Source organism: Xenopus laevis, chromosome 8S, assembly GCF_017654675.1.
Source record: "Xenopus laevis strain J_2021 chromosome 8S, Xenopus_laevis_v10.1, whole genome shotgun sequence".
NCBI classification, from domain to species: domain Eukaryota; kingdom Metazoa; phylum Chordata; class Amphibia; order Anura; family Pipidae; genus Xenopus; species Xenopus laevis.
Genome location: NC_054386.1, coordinates 57,491,452 through 57,513,654, shown reverse-complemented (window position 1 = coordinate 57,513,654; position 22,203 = coordinate 57,491,452). Strand labels below are relative to the sequence as shown.

Genomic DNA, 22,203 nt, shown 5'->3' with positions numbered 1-22,203 from the left:
GTGTTCTGTCCTGAATATAAAGGGTAACCTAAACAAAAAAAATCTGTGTCAACATTACTCGAATTTTAGATAACTGAATTAATTTTAAAATGTTAGACAGATGGATCTGACCCAACTCCTACCAAGAAAATAAATAACAACAAAGGGCCTGGTGCAGAGCTGCAGAGGGCAATGCTTATTGACAACTCTTTTTACAATCCAGTTAAATTGATAGTACAGGTATGGGACCTGCTATCTAGAATATTCAGGAACTGGTACTTTCCGGATAATAGATCTTTCTGTTATTTGGATCTTACCTTAATCTACTAGAAAATCATGTAAACATTAAATAAACTGGTTTACTTCTAACAAGGATTACTTATAACTTAATATGGATCAAGTATAATGCACTGTTTTATTTTTACAGAGAAAAGTAAAAATAATTTCTAAAAATGCGGATCACATTATTATAATGAAGTCTATGGCAGACTATCTTTAGATCTTTGTTCCATATTTGATAAGAGGACCTGATATTTCCATGCTGAAGGACTAAAGTTGGCCATATGCAGGCCAATAAAGACAACAGTCTTTTCAGACTGAGTGGACAGCTTTTTGGCCAGTGTATAGGGCCCATGTGAACAACACTTGGGCCAAAAATGACTAGATATCAATCAGGCAGTTTTGAAAATCTCATCAGAACGAAGACCGAATCGACTCGGTCCAGCTGGAGGGAAGCATTAAAATATGATGGTGAGAACAGTAAAACAGCAAAAGCGGTTTACCACTAAGAAATCCCATTGTTTGATTTGAGGCAAAGGAAGCTGAACTGAATGTTGGGGTAGGCTTCACTACTTCTTCAACAGGCTGCATATCAAAGATGTCCATATGTGGTGGGGAACTGACACCATTTGATGAGGAAAACGGTCCTTTCAAACATAAAAAGCAAAGCTAATTATTGAAAACAAAAACAGTGAAAATGGTAAAGCAGCGAAATCAGGTATGGCAGCAGTATAAACTAAATATAATCTATAGAGATAAATCAGACAGTTCTGCAACTGATCTTGTCCTTTGACAATCTAATCAGCTTTATTAATCCTTAAATGCAGAGCATAGCATTTTATTAAATTAATTAAAATTATTGTCATGACTTTAATATTTGATAGAAAAGTGACTCCAACATCAGTGAAAGAGCTTGTACTAACAAATACTCTTTTTTTCATCCACTGCTTATGAGGTATCCCTATGACATCGTCAGTAAGCACTGTGATATTATATATATATATATATATATATATATATATATATATATATATATATATATATATATATATATATATATATATATATATATCTCTCTCACAGGGTACAGTGAGGAAACAGAGGATCCTGCATAGGAGTACTGTTAAACAGTAAGATGTTGCACAACTGTGATACAGGATCTTGTTTGAAAAAACAGCAATGAAACCTGCATAATGTTTGTAACACACGATTTCACATGGAAACTTAACAAGCAATGCAAAAAAAAAAAAAAGGGGAAAATGTGTCAGTACAAGCACTCCCAGTATTGGTGAAGTCTCTTTTCTAACAAATATTCAAGTACATGATGATGATTTGGTTGGTTGACGTGGTAATATTAATGCAAATGCTAGAGCAAAAACAAAAAGTATTACTCTTCTTTTAGTCAAATGTTACAAATTTAAAATCGCTGTGTGAAAAGTGGCGTGTAATCATATTTTCTTTCATTATTCAAAAACTAGTTTTCAGTACCCCTTTAAACAATTTTTGGAGGGTAATATTTGCCTACTTATTTTGTGTATAGAGACAAAGACCTAACCTTTAAATGTACTTCAGATCTAAAGGAGGCCATTCGTGTTACATTTTATACAAAAAAAGCAATGCTTACCTCCCCAGGTGTTGACAGAAGTGGCAATGGCAGGAGTGCTTTGTACAGTGGGCACAAAAGTTGGTTGGAGATCAAATAGATCACTGGTAAGGTTGGGCATGCTAAGGTGGAAGATAAAAACAAAAACATTTATATTTAATACATTTGAGTGATATTATTTATGTCTTTCAAATGCCAATGAATAGGCAATATATTAACCCAGTTGTAGAAAAATTACCCACAAAAGCTAAAAAAAATGGCTAGAAATTTAATTTGAGATTTGGTTTAACTGGACATTAACAATGCCCCTGAATCTTGCATGGTGTGAAACATTAAAAGAAAACTACACCTTTTCCCCACCAAAAGCCCCTCTAAACTTTCTGGCATTGCCCCCCTCTCCGCGATGTGCATTAGTAAAAAAATTAATTAATAAATAAAAATGGGTTGTTCACCGTTGAGTTAACTTTTAGTATGACGTAGAGAGTCATATTATGAGACAATTTGAAATTGGTTTTTATTTATTATTTGCGGATTTTGAGTTATTTAGCTTTTTATTCAGCAGCTCTCCAGTTTGCAATTTCAGCAGTCTGGTTGCTAGGGTCCAAATTACCCTAGCAACCATGCATTGATGATAATAAGAGACCAGAATATGAATAGGAGAGGCCTGAATAGAAAGATGAGTAAAAAAACTAGCAATAAAAATAAATGCATTTGAGCATTTGTTTTATAAGGGGTCAATGACCCCCATTTGAAAGCTGGAAAAAGTCAGAAGAAAAGGGCAAATCATTCAAAAACTATAAAAAAAAGAAAAAAGAAGACCAATAGAAAAGTTGCTTAGAACTAGCCATTCTATAACATGCCAAAAGTTAAGTTAAAGGTGAACCACCCCTTTAAGGGTCAGATTTTTTTTAAAGGGGTTTTCTTTTAACTAATGCACATCACGGAAAGGGGAGGGGGCAATGACAGAAAGTTTAGGGGGGCTTTTTGGTAGGGATGGGGTTTAATTCTCCTTTAATCTAAATGATAACATATGACTCATTGTATAGATTGCGGGGCAGATTTATCAAAATGTGAGTTAAAATTTTAATAGATATAAACTCACTCCCTTTCTATTCATTCCTACGGGATTTTTAAAAGCATATTTATCAAATGGTAAACTCCATTGATACAATACAATTCTAAAAATCCCATAGGAATGAATTCAAAGTGAGTTTTTCTGTGGCGAATTATAAATTCTGACATTTTGATAAATCTGCCCTTAATGTACAGTAGTGACGAGCTGAAAATTTGCTAAAAGACATAAAATTCTTTGAAGTCTATGGGCGACGAGCGACATTAATAGGTGCTTGTTAACTAAAATCGAAAAATTCTCACTATTTTCTTAAAACACTTTGACCAAACTCCTGTCCACATTTTTACTGTATTTATCAATAACATTACATATAAAAATAAATTTTTCCGGATTTGACGCCCTAAAACTACATGACATCTGCCATTGACTTCTTCATGACCCTGGCAGTTTTGAGATGGAATACTTTTTTATTCTGACTTTTAATAGCCTCAGGGTTTAATAAATCTCAAATAATTAGAGGTTTTTTTCTATGAAAAAATTTTGTTTTTTCCAATTTTAAACTTTGACCAGAAAATAAATCAGACTTAAAGAACCGCCTTAATGTATAGAATATATTACTACATAAATAAACATTTTAAAGAATTATTCATCACAGCTACAAAAGTACATAATTTTTTAATCCAAGGTCAGTGCATTAATATGAATAATATCCAAAAGTAATTTTTTCCAAAGCAGATACTTCTATACTCAAGGTGGCAAGACTTTGCAAAAAAAAAAAACACTTTTACAATTATAATCATTTAGAAAAAAAAGTTGTTGAAAGAGTTGCTCATTTCAAATTATTTTATTGAATATTACTAGTGTATTTAAAACCCAATGTCAGATGAAAGTATTTGCGAGACCACAAATGCAAGAAATTCAAGTACAAAAGAGAAGATGTTTGTTCACCTGTTTGTTGTTGGTGCAGGTGCAGAAATCAAATCCACAGATGCAGAAGCATTCATGCTTTTGCCAGATAAAGTGCTTGGGGATGCAGATGTAGATATAGAATTTGATCCAACAGAAATTTCTTTTAGTCTTTGTTCCTGTAATGATGGTAATTTTGTTTAGTAAAGATGTTTAATTTACAGTACACATGCTTCATTATATGTAAATGAAAACCATCATGTGAATGGGTGTTTAGAGGATTACAAGAGGGAAAAAAGAGGTTAAGAATTACAGCTAACTAATTTAAAGGAGAAGGAAAGGTTAAAACGAAGTAAGCTTTATCAGAAAGGTCTACAAAAGTAAACCCTCAAAGAAATACTGCTCTGAGTCCTCTATCAAAACAAACACTGCATTTCTTTCCTTCTATTGTGTACAGATGGGCTGCTGTATCATACTTCCTGTTTTCAGCTTAAACCTCCAGGACTTGGGTTTGAGCATGCTCCGTTTGCTCCTCTCCCCCCCCCCCCCCATCTGAGCTCAGAAATACAGTATAAGCAAGCAGGGAGAGGCTCATGCAGCAAGCTAATATGGCAGCTACTATCCTAAATAAACAGAGACAGTGTCTAGAGCGGTTTACTCAGGCATGGAAAAGCATTTTAAAGAATAAAAATGGCATTGTTGCTAATCTATTGGCAATAAACTGACTTGGTAACTTTTCTTTTCCTTTAAGTAATATTGTGGGTATTTTCTCAGTACCTTAAGTGCTTGCAGTCTTGCTTGCTCTTCTTCAAGAGCCTGTTGTCTCTCTCTTTCATCCATTTTGCTAAAAGACATTCCTGTTGTAGCAAGGGTAGAAACAGCAGTTGACAAGGTACTAGCTCTGTAAAAAAAAAAAAACCCCACAAATTATAACTTTCAGTGCGCCAATGGGTTTTGAGTCACAACTATTCCCTACAAATGACCAGAAATAGCAAATCCCTCAGTGTATTCTTGAAACATTAGTCCATTGAATTCACAATATGTTTTGTCTCTTACATAAAACTGCACAAACCATATAATTTAGTTCTACTTTGTTGCAATCTATGGTGGAATTTCTCTTCCAATATACCTGGAAGAAGCAGTACTACAGGTAATAGTTTAGTAAATCACATTTATTTATTTATATTTATATATATATATATATATATATATATATATATATATATATATATATATATATATATATATATATATATATATATATATATATATATATATATATATATTAGTTATTGGTAATATCTTTCTGTATGATGTAACCATCCTAAAGTCATGTAACAAATGTCTGTATATTTTCGGAACCCCAGATATTACTAGATTGCCATCATTCTTCAAAATGTAATTAAGGTTTAAAGGTTTGCAAAAGGGGTGCTGTAAGAGGAGTTAGGGCAAAACTTAAGGTATCAACATCTACAGGACCACTGCACAGAGTTTGTACCGTTTGTATTATTTTATAAGATTAAAATACGCACAAATTTTAATTAGGGGAAATCAACTATACTACACCCTTTGTGTACAGTCCTTAAGAGGTGATTGATATGTACAAGTTTTTACAATTTAAGTGCCACAAATCATACATTTTACCATCTGTAACACTTGCATGTTGGGATTGGCATACTGGTTTTTCGAGTAAATCCTCTTGCTTATTCGCCAGCCATGGACAACGGGTGCTGGAACTAGTGATGCCTAGGGCATTTCCAGGACAACAGCAGACATATGCAAACAATGCGTTTGATGTTATCCATGCTTTCTGAGCCCCCAACACTATCTAGAGGCACAGCATAGCATTCCACCATATCCTGGCTGCACATACAAATTTAGTATAGTGTTTGTCTGGAGGGTTTTTTTTGGTCATAAAAAGTGTTTTATTGTCCAGTGTGACTGGAATTACTTGTTTTACTTCTTATTTGTTCCATTTGTATTTATTTAATCATATGTTCAGTTCTGCACTATTGTTGATTGTACAGGTATGGGATCTGTTATCCTTTGCTGCTGGCAAGGTTCCGCATTTTAGCTGTTACATTTTGCATGTAGCTGCATCTTATAAAATACTATTGCTGTATATGGAAATATATACATTGCATGTGATATATCAAAAGGGAAGAAATAAACAGGCGAAAGGTCATTTAAGTCCTAAGGTGGACTACCAGGTAGATCAGGACTCAACACCTGGAGCTTTCTGGATAACAGATCTATTCATAATTTGGATTTTCATACTTTAAGTCTACTAGGAAATCATTAAATAAACCCAGTAGGCTGGTTCTGCCTCCGGTAAGGATTAATTATATAGTTTGGATCAAGTGCACGGTAATATTTTATTATTACAGAGAAAAATAAACAAATATTTTTAATATTTGGATAAAATGGAGACAATGGGAGACGGCCTTTCCGTAATTCAAAGCTTTCTGGATAACTTGGCCACAAAATGTTCATTGCAGAATGATGTTAGAACATTTCCATTATTTTACTGAAATTGTAATGGTTATCACCTTTACTATTGAACAGAAATGGACCCTGCATCTTAAATAGGTAAATTATACATATTGGCATAAAAACGATGTGGTCATCAGTCCAAAAAATTTGTCAGATGAAGTACTAACCTGCTGGCAGCAGAGACTTCTTTTGTTTTTTTCCCTTCAAGAGATGCCAAGTGCTGTTCGAGGGCATCCAGCAAACTGCTGGGTGCCTGTAAATAAAGAAAGCAATTATTTGTACTCATGCAAACAAAGGTCACTTCTGCTGCTTAGAAGTAAACCCTTACCTAAAACTTTATTTTCTTAAACTACAATTTTTGTATTTATGATCAATGCATATATGTATATGTGCTGATTTTCCTGAACTGGGTTAACTAGAAAATTAAATGTGCACACAGACAAAGCTCCTACACTTTGGCACTGGGAGGAATGTTGCAGTTTGGGTTTATGAACCGCTTTCAAAACATATGGTCAGTTTTTAAAAACTGCCAGTTCTGCCCATTTAAGGCACAGTATCTTTTTTTGTAAATACACTTTGTGTTTCGACTGTAAAGTTAGATGATTACAATATGCATCTATAAATGTAAGATATACATGTGTATATAACTGAAATTTGTATTCACATGTATATAAACTGTAAGCAGAATATGCATCAAACTATTTCACATTAACAGTATGGGCAAAAAAAAAAAAAAAGTCTTGGGGATATGAACTATGGATTAAACAACTGCAAACAGTAGTACAGAAAGAAAACAAAATAAGATTAAATGAACATGGAATGTATACTGACCTGAGTAAGGTCTGGAATGTCACCCTGATCAATTCCAACTTGCTGAGTTGACAAATAGGAGGGGAAAAAAAATTACATTACTTCATGCAGTGGTAATGGAGAGAGTGCTGGGAGTTTTACACACAAATGAAAGCAAAAGGGACATTACCAACTTGAACTGGTACAGTGGCACTTGCAATTGCCCAAAGACAGAACAATGAAGAAATCCAGTTATTTGGTATATTGTGTGCAGAAATATAAATCTGCAAATAGCATGCAATACTTGCAAATGCAAATCAACACAAATATGAAATGTTTAACTTTAAAATGTGATTCATTTTAGCATTCAAATTTTGATATAGCAAAATAATCTTGCAAATTACTGCTGGCCACAAGACAAAAGGAACAAAAATGGAGATGAACTATCAAGCAGAAAGCATTGACTGTGTAAAGCTGGCATAGCATTCAATAACAATATGTATATTTTTTTTTTATGGCATTCAGTTTTGGTATCATGCACACCACGTGCTACTGTACCAGTGCCAATAGCTAAATAAGGCCCCTTTGGTTTACTGACAGCACTTACCTCTGCGACTTTGAGGAACTCTGAAAGCTTTGTCATTCTAGCAAGAAATTTTTTATAGATATCCAGAGCTTCTTTACACTGGTTCTTTTTCATGTCAAAGTACTTTTCTGGAAAATAGAAAACACAAAACTTGTATACATATTTTATATACACATTGTGGTAGAGTGACCACAGAGATGGGGAAACAGGTGTGTTTTTCCTCCAGGAAAAGTGTTACTAAACAGAGAAGGGTTTCTATGTCCAAAGGCTTTAGTTGCCAGATTCTGGGACCTATAGGGTTCTGGAAGGAACAGGCAAGCTTGACACTTCATTCCACAGGTCTGGCTTGCATAATGGAGCTCACTTTCCACAGGAAGGCTGTCCCGTGGAAAGGTATTTAAATCTAATGAGAGTGTTAGGAAGCTCTCTCTGAGCAGAGCACAGCAGGGAGGATACCAGGCTGTGTAAGGGACTCCGAGAGGGGCTGGGGTGCTGCCTGCAACTACAAGGAGCAGAGGGAGCCTATGACCATGATTGTGACCAAGAGTCTGTCTGAGAAAGTGAGTGAAGCCAGGAGGCTTCGCTGTATTGTGAGTACAGGCATGACCCCAACTTATCTGATTTTGCTGGTAGTCCACAAGGGGCCCAGTTTAGTGAGGGAACTCAGCAAAAGCATAAAGGTAACGCCCAATGGGCAGGAGTTATTTTAATGATTTATGTTTTGTACTGAAATTGTCACCCCTGTGTCTGATTAATCAAAAATAAAATGCGAATGTGTGCTGCTGCAACAATGACTTACTGTTTGCCAGCGCCTTTTTGTTGAAAAGTCTAAACCTTTTGCCTGAAGAACTGTGGTGTTACTGTCTTTCTGCTCCTTATCCTACACTTACCTGTCTACCATTGCGGATTTCCCCCAAAATGACGTGTACAAGCAGGCAGCTTGTCACAGCATACAAACAGTAGGTTAGATGCAGCTATAGCATCTATGCATATTTATATTCCTATATAACATCATCATTTATTTATATAGCGCTGTCAAGATACGCAGTGCTTTACTGCAGTTGTAGCAAACAGGGAATAAATGGTGGATAACAGACAAGGATTACAGAGTACAATAGGGTTTACAAACTAAAAGGTTAGGGTACAATTGAGACATTAGGATTATTGTCATTTTGATACAGCAATGATTAATTAAGGTACATTGAATAAGCCTCTTTAAACAGATGGGTCTTTAAGGAGCCCTTGAAAGTTTGGAAGGAAGGAGAAAGTCTGACAGCTTGTGGCAGAGTTCCAGAGAAAAGCAGAAGCCCGAGAGAAGTCTTGTAGACGAGAATGGGCAGAAGTGACCAGAGGAGAAGTGAGGCGAAGATCAGAAGCAGAGCGTAGGTTTCGTGAAGGAGTGTATTTGGAGATTAGAGATGAAATATAGGGAGGGGTTTCATTATTAAGGGCCTTGAAAGTGAGTGTAAGTAATTTGAATTTGATTCTAGAAGAGATTGGGAGCCAGTGAAGGGACATACATATGGGAGCAGCTGATGTTGAGCGGCGAGCTAGATGAATGAGTCTAGCGGCTGCGTTTAGAACAGATTGGAGTTGTGAAAGGTGATTTGTTGGAATACCTGTGAGGAGTAAGTTGCAGTAATCAAGGCGGGAGATGATGAGAGACTGAATCAGTGTTTTAGTTGATTCTGAACTGAGATAGGGTCGTATTCGAGCAATGTTGCGCAGTTGAATACGGCAAGATTTTGCAAGTGTTTGAATGTGTGGTGAAAAAGACAGATGAGAGTCTAAGATGACTCCTAGGCAGCGTGCCTGTGTGGTGGAATGAAAGGTGGTGTTGTTTACGGTGAGTGATATCTGAGGGACAGGGGAAGATCTAGGAGGAAATATAATGAGTTCTGTTTTAGAAAGGTTCAGTTTCAGGTGGCGCTGTGACATCCAGGAGGAGACAGCAGAGAGACAGTCTGTGACTTGGGAAAGGACAGAATTAGAAAGATCAGGAGTAGACAAGTAGAGTTGGGTGTCATCAGCATAAAGGTGATACTGAAGTCCAAATGACTGAATGAGTTTTCCTAGTGAAGTTGTGTAGAGCGAGAACAGCAGGGGGCCAAGAACAGAGCCTTGAGGAACTCCAACAGAGAGTGGGAAAGTAGTAGAAGTAGAGTTAGAGAAGGAAACTTTAAAGGAACGGTCAGACAGATAAGAGGTAAACCATGAAGGAGCAGTGTCCCGAATGCCAGATGAGTGTAGAATGTCAAGGAGGAGTGTGTGGTCAACTGTGTCAAAGGCTGCAGAGAGATCTAGAAGGATTAGAATGGAATAATGACCTTTAGACTTTGCCAATAGAAGATCATTGGTTACTTTGGTGAGTGCAGTTTCAGTCGAGTGTGATGGGCGGAAGCAAGGGGTCGAGGAGGGAGTTGTGAGTGAGATGCTGGATCAGGCGTTTGTAAACAAGCCTTTCTAGTAATTTAGATGCGAATGGAAGAAGGGAGACCGGTCGATAGTTAGTGGGAGAGCTGGGATCAAGGGAAGGTTTTTTGAGGATAGGAGTGATTAGTGCTTGTTTGTATAATGATGGAAAGGTACCAGTAGAGAGTGAAAGATTGAATAGGTGGGTAAGTGCAGGAGAGAGTGTATCAGAGATTGGGTGGAGAAGGCGAGAGGGTATGGGGTCAAGGGAGCAGGTGGTGGGTTTTGAGCTGGCTAGAAGTTTGCTAACTTCATCTAGAGTTGCAGGGGTGAAGGAGTGCAAAGTAGATGTGAGTGGAATGCACGTTGGTCTGAGATTGTTGTCGGACGGTATGCTCAGCCTAATGAGATCGATTTTTTCATTAAAGAAATGAGCAAGGTCTTGGGCGGTAACATTAATAGGTGGAGGAGGTGGAGGGGGGCATAGGAGTGAGTTAAATGTGGCAAACAGCTGTTGTGGTTTGGAGGACATAGTAGATATTAAGATAACATTAAGATTAAAAATGTATCCAAGATTTAAAGTTCAATTATATAATAATAAAATTATGCAAAATTATGCCAACTCAGTATATGACAAATAGCAAACAGATGCAACTCTTTAATAATAATATGTTGGCAGTAATATAAGGGGAAGCAATCAACCTAATTTTCTGCCTTATCTGCAATGAACTATTAATGCGTCAATAAAAAATAAGGAATATGACCAATGTTCTCTTATAATTAAAGTGCAACACCATTCAAAAGTAAACTGAACCAGAAAAAAAACATTTCCCCAATCTAAGAATATTTTTCATCAAAGGCATCTCTTGTAATACTTTAAACAATATAACAACTAAAGTAATATCTCTTATAAAGAGTTTAACAGAATAGACAAATAACAATGTATGACTGTTTTGTATGAGACGGCAGAAAACAGGATAGTTGCAAATACACAACCAAAGTTATTATAAGATATGATTTTACACAAAGCATGCATGCTGTATATCACAACCAGATCCTGTCTGCTTCACTTTCAGGTTTAAAAATAGGAATAAGAAGCCTAAACCCAACATATGTTTCAGATGTTAGCTAACAATCCGTTTATAAGCAGGCTTTACATTTACTTATTTTAATTACATGAACAGTAATATATTAATGGCACAGGTTATTCTGTTCAGCGATCATTATTTTCTGAATATTTGTGATTATTTATGCTATTGGGAACATTTAAACTATTTACTCTAAGGAGAATTTATTTAACCACATCCATGGACCCTTACATGCAATAGTGACCCAAACAGCTAGAGTGGGGGGGGAACTTTTATCCACATTTAAAAAAAAAAAAAAAAAAAAAATCAGAAATTAACAATTAACAATACATACCTAGCAAGTTAATGACGCCTTCATTATAAGCTGCAAATAACCTTATAGAGTCTTTGAAAAGAAGCATGAAACCAGTGTTTATAACACCATTTGTTAACTCGTTTCGACTTGCCTACAAAAAAATGAGAAACTGTAAAAACAAAGTTTTGCAAATAACATAGTGAATAAGGAAGAAAAAGAGTGTCATTTTAGACATACATCAAAATCTAGGAGAGCATCTAGCTGGTTCTGAATGATTGAAAGTGTTTTCAAAAGCTTTTCCGTAGCCATGGTTCTCATCACTCCATCTACCCTAAAATGTGCAAAAAATTAGAAGAGAATTTGAGTGCTATGAAAGTTACTCATTTGTTAACACAATATTGCATGGACATACCCTCTTTTCATTTTGGTGAAGTCAACAGCCACAAGTCTATAGGAAAGTGCTTTTTCATTTAAGTATCTGCTATAGCGCCTGATGAAAGTTGACATATCATAGCCTATAAAAGAAAAATTAAAAGAACCTGTTGGCTTTCAATGTTTTCTCAAAAGCTAAGGAGACAATGCACAGGGTGGTATTGGCCCAAAAGACAGATACAGTGCAAGGTGCTATACATGACATCATTATATTTTCAAACATGCCCAATAAACAAAAACCTATACACATAGTACATAGATATCAGTCAGGATAGTCTGAACAGCATAAATTGGTTTCTGTATGGGTGGACAGAGGAGGTCGTTAAACAAAAATTATCCACAGAGGAATGAATGATTGGGTGACAAGAGTAAGCCCTGTCAGGGGCCTGTTACAGTACATCAGATTGGACAAATGCAATCGACTATTTTGTAGACAAATAGTTTGCACGTAAAAGTGCATGGTGAAAAAAACATGTTCTAGTCAGACAGCCTTTCTGAGTGTTTCCTTTTGTTTGTTTTTTTTTTTTTTGTTAAACCAGAAACCTGTTGACAGAGGCTGCTTCCAAGTTGCTCAGGCAGGCAGTATGCAAATAACTTGGGCTTCCTAATGAAGTTGCATGATTTCTGATTGCGCCCTTGTATTTCAGTGTAATCTGTGCTGCATACTCTAATGACACTGCTTTTGCACTGCTACTGCTAATGACAACGTTTTTTTTTTTATACTAATTACGTCAGTGTGGCTTATCTCCAAAGCAAAGTCATTTTGGCATACAGGCTCTTAACCAAAGTACAAGATGCAAAGGTCAGAAAAATTATCAGTTTTATTTGTGTCTGCAAACAATGCGTAAAGTAAAGTGTAAAGTGTGTTTTTATTAGAAAAAATTAATTCTAAAGGAAGACAACTACTAGTTGGATTCTAGTTATACAATTAGAATGATAACACTATTTTAAGACAAAATTTATCTTAATAGTGTATTCACATAAAGTGCACTGTAAGAATGGCATATAGTGGCAATCAATTGTAGAGGGAAAAAGTAAGTTGTTTTACATTGTTGTCAGTGGAAGCAATGGACTCACAGGAGACATTATCAAGAGAGAAATTGAAAATAAAACTGCTAACATAAGGAATTAAGATCCAACCAATTACTTGCAGCACTTTTGTGAAAGAAATTTTAGGTTTCTCCTCTCAAATAAAAAAATAGTTTATTTAACTACATTTTAAACATATTCAATGTTTACTGTATGCTAATTGCTTACACTGTCTTATTATTTGTACATATTGGCAAAGGACTGTCTACAGGAACAGATTTAGGATGTAGTTACCTTGCATGGCACCTCTATCCAAGAAGTTGTTAAGATTAAACAATGTATTTCTGGATGCAAGATACTGAATAAATCTCTGAGGAAAAAAAATACATAAAATTATATAGATTACAAGCAATGCTATCAGGCACAATACCTCGTTTAACATTACATTTATGGAAGACAAATCTATAAATAACATTAAAAAAAAAATTATATATATATATATATATATATATATATATATATATATATATATATATATATATATATATATATATATATATATATATATATTTATTTATTTATTTTTTATTTATTTTTTTTTTTCTCTGAACAACTGTCTAAGAAGGATTGTCATCATGGCTTACTCCAAAGACAAATCAGGAAACACCAGACATAATTTCCATGCAAAGCCTATGGGAAACATGCTGTACATCCACTTTTCCGACAAATAACTGCCTATGCAAATGCATGTGTCTTAAGGTGGCTAAAATGTCTATGTTATTTGCCATTGCCAGTTTATTCGTCCATTTACACACCAAAACAACTGCCATCTTAGACAACCAAATGTAGAATAACAACATAGCTCATTGGTGGACAGGGGTGATGGGGTAAATTATTGAATATGGCCCAAGACAAAGGCAGCCTAAGCACTCAACATCCATCTGTTTGGCGAAGTCTTGACGGGCCATACACATCAATATTATCGTACAAAACAAAATTTCTAACCATTACTTGTACAAATATGTTGCCCTACCTAGCCCACGTACAATGGATGTTGGCCAATTCCAGAGTGAGGCGGGTCAGTTCATGGTTGTTTGGCAGATGAGGAAGCCAGGAGGAGACAGTTTCTCCTCACTTCTTGCTGAATTGAACAAATGTGGGTTCTGCATGAAAGATCGACCAATAGAAAGGCATACTGGGTGTCGGCCTTTTATGCACACCACCTGTTTAGCCGATAGTGTAGCTAGTAGTGATAGTTGTGTGTTTTTCTCCATAATAATTTACCTTTAGATTATTTTTAAGTTTGCACACATCAATAAAGCTTGTGTGCCTTACCTCATTGCCATACATCATGAGGTGATGCGTTGTGATGAGAGCTTTGTATACTACAACCCAGCTACCATTTGCTGTTCTCTCAAAAAGTGTGTCAGCCAGCTGAGGGATGTTTACATTCATCTCATTTGTACACTGTATAAGATCTGTAATTGAAGAAAAAAAAAAAGAATTCAGCATCAGTTGTAGCAAACCACCCATTCATAATTCAGTATAAATAAAGTGATGCATTTCTTCTGACTCAAAGTAGAACTTTAATTCTAATTAATTATATTAAAGGGAAATTATCACGAAAATTAAAATGTAATATAAGCTTCAGAATACTGAAATAAGAAACTTTCTAAATACAATCAATTGAAAATTCTGTACTGTTTCTGAAATAATCAAGTTTGTCTTCACTATCATCTGTTTTTCTTCATTCTTTCTTCATGCAGGAGTTGGGTGTCAGATAATCATTGACAGTTAGATCCAATGTATCTTATAGGTGGGCTCCTTTTCCCTAGAAGACCTATTAAAACCACTAGAAATCCTGTCTCTCTACATGCAGAATTAAATCACCCCTAAACTGCTTTGCAATTTAGGGGTGATTTAAGAAGACCCCGTTTGCAGTGCAGCACAAAGGAGTGCCACAATCATGCTCATTATTTCTCCTGCAAAAATTACACAGGTCCTGAGTTGGTAATCAGAATTCTCATTTTTGTATATTCTTACATCTTTACTCAGCCACCTATTTACAGAGATGGGGTGAACAGATGGACAGTTTTACAGAGAGTATAAATTCCCTTTAAATCTAATCATGATACATTTGTATCTGAAAGTACTCATGTCATTACATTTTGTTTTGGGTGCATACTGGCAAGGCCATGTTATTGTTTTACTTGGCTATCAAGTGATATAAGAGTTATCCATATGCAAAAAAAAAAAGGACCTGTGCAAATATTTTTTGCATACCTTATTTACACTGCTCTGAAAAACACCTCTGCGGGAGCTGACTTTAAAGTGATACTGACACTAAAAAATGAATTTTAGCATATGAATGTACATTGATTGTTACCTATAGGTCATGTTGATCATTTTTTGCTGAGAGGTTTGTTTTTGTATATAATTGTTAGTTGAAGTTCCTAAAGGTGGCCATACACGGGCCGATAAAAGCTGCCGACAGACTGTGTCGGCAGCTTATTGGCCCGTGTATGGGGGCCCCCGACGGGCTTCCCCGATCGAGATCTGGCCGAAAGTCGGCCAGATCTCGATCGGATGGGATTAAAAATCCCGTCGGATCGCGGCCGCATCTGTTCGTTGATGCGGTCCCGCGATCCGACCGCCGTTTGGCGAACGCTAGGATCCGATCGTTGGGCCCTAGGGCCCACGATCGGATCAGCCCGATATTGCCCACCTCAAGGTGGGCATATCGGAGGGAGATCCGCTCGTTTGGCGACATCGCCAAACGAGCGGATCTATCCGTGTATGGCCACCTTAAGCCTGACTCTCTGACACTCTGACTTTGCCAACCAGACTGTCCCATCTCAGCCTGTTAGTTACAGTTTCTAATGCTAACGGACTCCTGCTGCACAAATATGGCAGCCCCCTCATACAGGAACATGGGGGATCAGACAGGTAATGTAAAAGCATCATGCAAATACTTTATGGCAAAGTTAGAAGTAGCTTGCAAAGCCAATATTATAATAGATGTAAAAAAAAGTTTAATTTCAGGTGTCAGTATCTCTTTAAATAGACCATTTATTTGTACAGCATTAATCATATTCTATAGCACTGTACAATAAGGAAAAACATGACGTGCAAATTTAAGCATTCGACCTTATACTGCAACTCACGAGTACTCTCTCTCACCCACATGATTGCAATCAGCCTCGTCATTAAAGGGGTTATTCGACTTCTAAACACTTTTTTTTTCACTTCAATTGTTTTCAGATAGTTCCCCAGAAAAAATACTTTTTTTTTTCAAATACTTTCCATTATTTATTTTCTACTGTTTTTTCAAAATCTAAGTTTAAAGTTTAGTGTTCCTATTTCTGGTGTTTGAGTCAGGCAGTTTACTAATTCAGGTGCAGACTCTTAACTGTTACAATTTTGAATCATTAAGTTGATACATTTCTCAGTAGGATCTATGGGAATATTAGCAACTATTGTATCAATTCTAACAACTGCCTTTATTGAAACTCAGGGATTCCGCCCAGCATGGACAAAGATAACATATGTAAAATGTTTAGAACAGTTTACAGGGTCGGCGACCTCCCCTCCCAGAGCTGCTTTAGAAGGTAAAAAATTACATTTTACACTTGCTTATTAGAAAAACGGGCACACATAGAATATAGAATGTAATTGGAAAAAGTCGTTATTTTGGGTGAACGGTCTGAACCAACTAGGTATTTGAAGGTGAACAACCCCTTTAAACTCTAGGGACACAAATGATAAAGCCTCAAAATGATAAATTGAATGTACATACACATGCTGTCTAACTATCAAAGTGAAACTATGTATATATTGTTTAAAAAATATGATTTGGCAAAACTGTATAGAACATGCAACTGCAAATTCATGCCATGATTAAAGGGAAAAGAAGTGAAAGAAATGGTAAAATGGTCAAATTTTTCATATACATGAACTAAACAATTTTAATGGTTATCCGGTTATGTGTAAATGTTATTTGTTTAACCCTTTTTTTCTCTGGTTCTGACTCGAGAAAATATAATGTCTGTTCTTCTCCAGGTCTGTTAATCAGCTAGTTTTTGCTATATTGCTCCAGGAGTCAGAATCAGGGCTCAGGTAATATAAGCAGCTAGAGTAGACAGATACGGCTTTTAACAGCTTTTCTAGTAACAACTTTGAAATCACTTACGTTGATATCATTCACATCAGTCTCTGCCCCAGCTTACAGTCCAAGGGTGGCCACAGCCACACAGATAATATTGTACAAAACGATTTTGGTTGCGTGTATAGGAGACAAGCTGACCAAGATCAGCAGACTTTGATAGTGGTTGGTTTGTCCAATTGGCAGACAAACATCATCCACCGTTACTGCTGAATCGTCAGATACAAGTATAATTATATTGTTTCTACCTGTATATCTGACAATTCAGCTCTAACATGTCTGTATTGAAAATGAACAATCTTTTCAGTGACCAATAGTGACAACGTAATTATAACGACCAAGGTCCCTATCATGTTCAGACACACACAGTCAATTTTATTAGGAGCCAATTAACCAGTCTGTTTGTTTTTGGAGTGTGGGAGGAAACCTAAACAAACACAGGGAACATGAAAAAAATTCCTTTCAGATGGGGCACCAGCTGGAATCAAACTCAGGAGCCCAGTGCTGCAAGGCAATGGTAACCACTAAGCCACCATGCAGCTGCTTATAATTGTTTTCTCTTCTTTTGAAAAAACAGCTTTTTGAAGAAACAGTTCAGTATAAATATAAAAACTGCATGAATAGATAGTCTGTGCAAAATAAAAAAAATGTTTCTAATATAGTTAGCCAAAAATGCAATGTATAAAGGCTGGAGTGAGCAAATGTCTAACATAACAGAACCCTACTTTTCAGCTAACGACTTGAAGGGGGGCCACATGGGACATAACTGTTAAGTGAGTTTGATCCATAGCATTCAGTTCAGATTTAAATGCAAACAGTTTGACCCATGTGGCCCCCCTCAAGTCACTGATTGGTTACTGCCTGGTAACCAATGAGTGGAAACCAAGAGAGCTGCAAAGCAGGAAGTAGTGTTCTGCCTATTATGTTACACATCCAGTCACTCCAGCCTTTTATACATTACATTTTTGGCTAACTATATCAGAAACATTTTTAATTTTGCACAGCCTATCTAGTTACCCAATTTTTATTTTTCTACTGAACAATTCCTTTAAGGCTAGTGGCACACTATGTTTTTTCTGCCAGAATAAAAATGCCAATGGGAAAAAAAGATTCAGCACCCTTAGTGGGTGCACAGACAGGACTGCCGTCAGTGAGCACAAGGAGCAGATTTTAGACAGTAAATGCGTGCTTCCTGGCTGAAATCTGTTTAGTGTACGCAATAACAGGCAGATTACAATCCTGTCAGTGCGCACACAAATGGAGAAGAGAGGGCAAATCTGAGCATTTACAGTGGCTGAGAACACACAATGTGTGCCACGAGCTAACTGGAAATGATTTTCACTTAGCAGCAATCATTGGTATCAAGTACAGGTATGGGATCAGTTATCCAGAACTCAGGACCTGGGGGTTTTCAGGATAACACAGGGGTGGCCAAGACGTCGATCTACCAGTAGACCACTTCCTGGTTTCTGGTAGACTGCGACCTGCACCGGTAATCTCTTCTGACTTAGAAACCCCTTCCATGTTCGTCACTTCCTCAAGGCATCTACGTGATTCACTGTGTCACTGTGATTCACTATTGGAAGCCGTTGCTAGGCTGCGTTCTCCCTCACGCCCCTCTCCTAGCTGCTGTGTCTTTTACCCTGCTGCTCAGAGCAGGAGAGGAGTGGGTATTTGCACTGCTGCGGGTAGTTTCTGGAATGTGCCTGGATTTTAACCCCAAAGAGTCTGCAGGAGAGTTTATGCAAGCATTGTGAGTAGAAACTTTACTGCACATGCACTCCTATAGTTAAAATCCAGGCACATTCCAATGCATGTAATAAATCTTTGTGCACATTTAGCAGCTACCTCCCTTTTGGGTCTATGCAACATTGAAGTAGAGGTCAAATAACAAGTCTGGGCAAAATAATCACATAATTATATAATCACAGGAATATATGAGAGTTGGTCCAATATGGTATCTATGTAATGCACTTTTAGATGTTTGCCAAAAAATAAATGATTTTGGCATTATGTTACCTACATATGTTTCTGTGGTATAGACGCAAGCTCAGTCATTTACTGGTGCACCTGAGCTTGCATTTGATTTTTGGAGGCCAGGTGGCGAGAGTAGATCACAGGGTGATCTGGGCACCCCTGGGATAACAGATCTTTGCATTTTCACACTTTAAGTCTACTAAAAAAACAATTTAACATTAAATAGGCTGTTTTTGCTTCCAATAAGAATTAATTATATCTTTGTTTGGATTAAGTGCAAGGTATTATTTTATTACTACAGAGAAAAAGGAAATGCTTTTTAAAAATTTGGATTATTTGGATAAAATGGAGTCTATGGCATAAGGCCTTTGTGTAATTCTGACCTTTCTGGATAATGGGTTTCTGGATAATGGGTTCCATACCGGTACCATGTTTTATAAAAGTAATGTGACAGCAGGGAAGTGTAGGAACATGGCTGTTCATGTAACACTATAAACACACCAAACAAAGGACCTTACCCGTATGCTCCTCTACAAATTTTTCCACGACATACAGCATACACAGACTACAGCACTGATGCTCAGACTTTATCAGAGAACAAGGTGTACTAAATATCAGCAGATACAGCGTGAGAATACTAGTATAGGTATGGTATGCCTTATCTGGAAACCTGCTATCCAGAAAGCTATCTATGGGAAGGCCATCTCCCATAGTTTTTTAATCAAATAATTCTAATTTTTTAAAGAAATTTCTCCCGTGTCTTCCACCTGCTAGACTGAAAAAAAAAACGCTTGCGGCATGGCACTCACGGCGATTCGTTTTCCGAAGTCGTGTGAAGTTTCCTCGTGAGACTACTTCGGGTGAATTTGGAAAACGAAGCGCCGCGAGTGCCATGCCGCAGGCATTTTTTCATTGTAGCAGGCGGAAGACACGGGGAAGCAGTTCGGGGAGATTAGTCGCCCCAAAGAAGAGACTATTAGTCGCCGGACGACTAAATCTCCCCGAATCTCACAGTGTGTTCTTACCCTAAAGTGGTTGTTCACCATCCAACACTTTTTTCAGGCGACCAAATCTCCCCAAAACGCCCAGTGTGGCCTTACCCTAAAGCAGCTCTGGGAGGGGGATACATTTGGTTGATACATTTCTTATCTTTGTCCCTCCTGAGCAGGATCCCCGAGTTTCATTAAAGGCAGCTGTTAGAATTGATACAATAGTTGCTAATATTCTACAGACACTGCTGAGAAATGTATCAACAAAATTTTGCAAAATTGTAACAGTTTAGAACCTGCACTTGAATTACTCTTGTCTGCCCTTAAAACGATACAATTCCAGTCCCTTGCAGAGGGTAACAGCTTAATGTTGATATTTCTTTGAAAAAACATACGCCCCTATATATGGGATTCCAGCCACTTGCGATCAGACCCCATGTTCGTCAATGAAAACATGTGACATCTTGTTCCTGTATTGACATTAGAATTGGCAGGTACAAGCAACCTGTGCAGAGACAGAATGTAAGCACTGCTCATGCCAATAGAAATGACTGTAGAGACCATGCATGCCAAACTCGCCACCATTCAGCTGATATGAACTTCAAGTCCCAGCAACCCCCATCAAGCAGCTCCTAGCTGGAATACCAATAGCATGTCATATCAGCGCCACAAGGTTAAAAAACCCCCAAGCCCAGACTTACAGTCTAAATGTTTCTTCTTGGGACCCATCATTTCATGGGTTGTCGCTTTACATACGGCTTTGGCCACGGCGGAGCCGGTGACACTGTGTTGAGCCGCTGTGATCCGATCTGTGATGGACTGGCCCGACATGATCCTTCTCCGTGCCGACTGGGCACCAACCCACAGTGACTAACACGTACACACACGGGCGCTGTCACTGGAACCCTATGCCACCCGATACCCTGCCTTCTTTTCTCCGGTTCCGGGTCACCGTATAATTGCGGGGTTAAAGGAGGTCCTTATGTGGTGATCCAGCCGGACAGAGTGGGGGAGTGCCTACAATCCTTTATCCTTTCTATCCTGTATGCATTCCTTTCCCCCACACTCTATCTCTCTCCCTTTTCCGGTTTGTCTCCCCTGTTCTGTCCCTTTTTTACCTCACACTTCACCCCTAAGACAAAATGGCGGCAGAGAGTCATGTGACTGGGAACCTCAGATGCGCCGGATCATACGTGTGATAGTTAGAAACCGGCTAAAGTACAGTTGCAGTAGTGAACTGAGCTGGCAGGACATGGGAAGCTGCCGATTCAGGCCCACTCCCCGTGGTATTGTCGCAAACGGGGGCTGCTCACATAGAATACACAGCCTAAATTGTTATAAAGTAATCACACTGATGTTGTTGAATTATTATAAAAGAGAAAACTGATACCTGGTCAAATTGCACTGACAGGTGCACCGAATGTAGATGCAACATACTGTGGGGAGGGTTATATCACTGTTTATGTCTTTTATGGAATCAGTTTTGGACTGACAATTTGAAGTTTGCTTACGGTGTTGCCCTGTAGTCTCTCCAATTTGTGGATTCCAGTCCCAATTAAAGACTGGAAGTAAATTATTACATACACGGCGGGGGGGGGGGGGGCGGTTGGCCACTATTTTTTTAACTTATAGGGGGGTGGCTGACCACCAATGATTTTTCTTTAACTTGTAGGGGGAGCCCCCGGCCACCAATTTTTTTTTTAACACCCCTCAAGAAAAGTGGTACACTAAAACACCGCCATCAAGAAAAGTGGTATGCTCTGACCCCCCAATTTTTTTTTAACTTGTGGGGGGGGGGCTGGCCACTAATGATTTTTTTTCACTTGTAGGGGAGCCCCTGGCCACCAATGTTTTTTTTAACATCCCTCACCGCCATCAAGAAAAGTGGTACACTCCAACAACCCATCAAGAAAAGTGGTATGCTCCGACCCCCCAATTTTTTCTAACTTGTGGGGGGGGCGGCTGGCCACCAATGATTTTTTTTTCACTTGTAGGGGGGCCCCTGGCCACCAATGTTTTTGTTAACATCCCTCACGGCCATCAAGAAAAGTGTTACACTCCAACAACCCATCAAGAAAAGTGGTATGGTCCGACACCCCATCAAGTATAGTG

At 37.7% G+C, this 22,203-nt stretch overlaps 1 protein-coding gene across 1 annotated transcript; it reads right to left on the bottom strand.

Moving 5' to 3' along the window:
- Window positions 1-357: 357 nt before the first annotated feature.
- Window positions 358-20,750, bottom strand: picalml.S (phosphatidylinositol binding clathrin assembly protein like S homeolog; the record flags this gene model as incomplete). The annotated part of the gene is given in 13 exon segments (NM_001091864.1): window positions 358-905; window positions 1,883-1,983; window positions 3,882-4,018; window positions 4,617-4,740; window positions 6,500-6,585; window positions 7,164-7,205; window positions 7,729-7,835; window positions 11,542-11,653; window positions 11,740-11,833; window positions 11,915-12,017; window positions 13,258-13,333; window positions 14,299-14,441; window positions 20,487-20,750. Coding segments are annotated over 12 exon segments (1,335 nt in total). The 3' UTR covers window positions 358-672.
- Window positions 20,751-22,203: the final 1,453 nt, after the last annotated feature.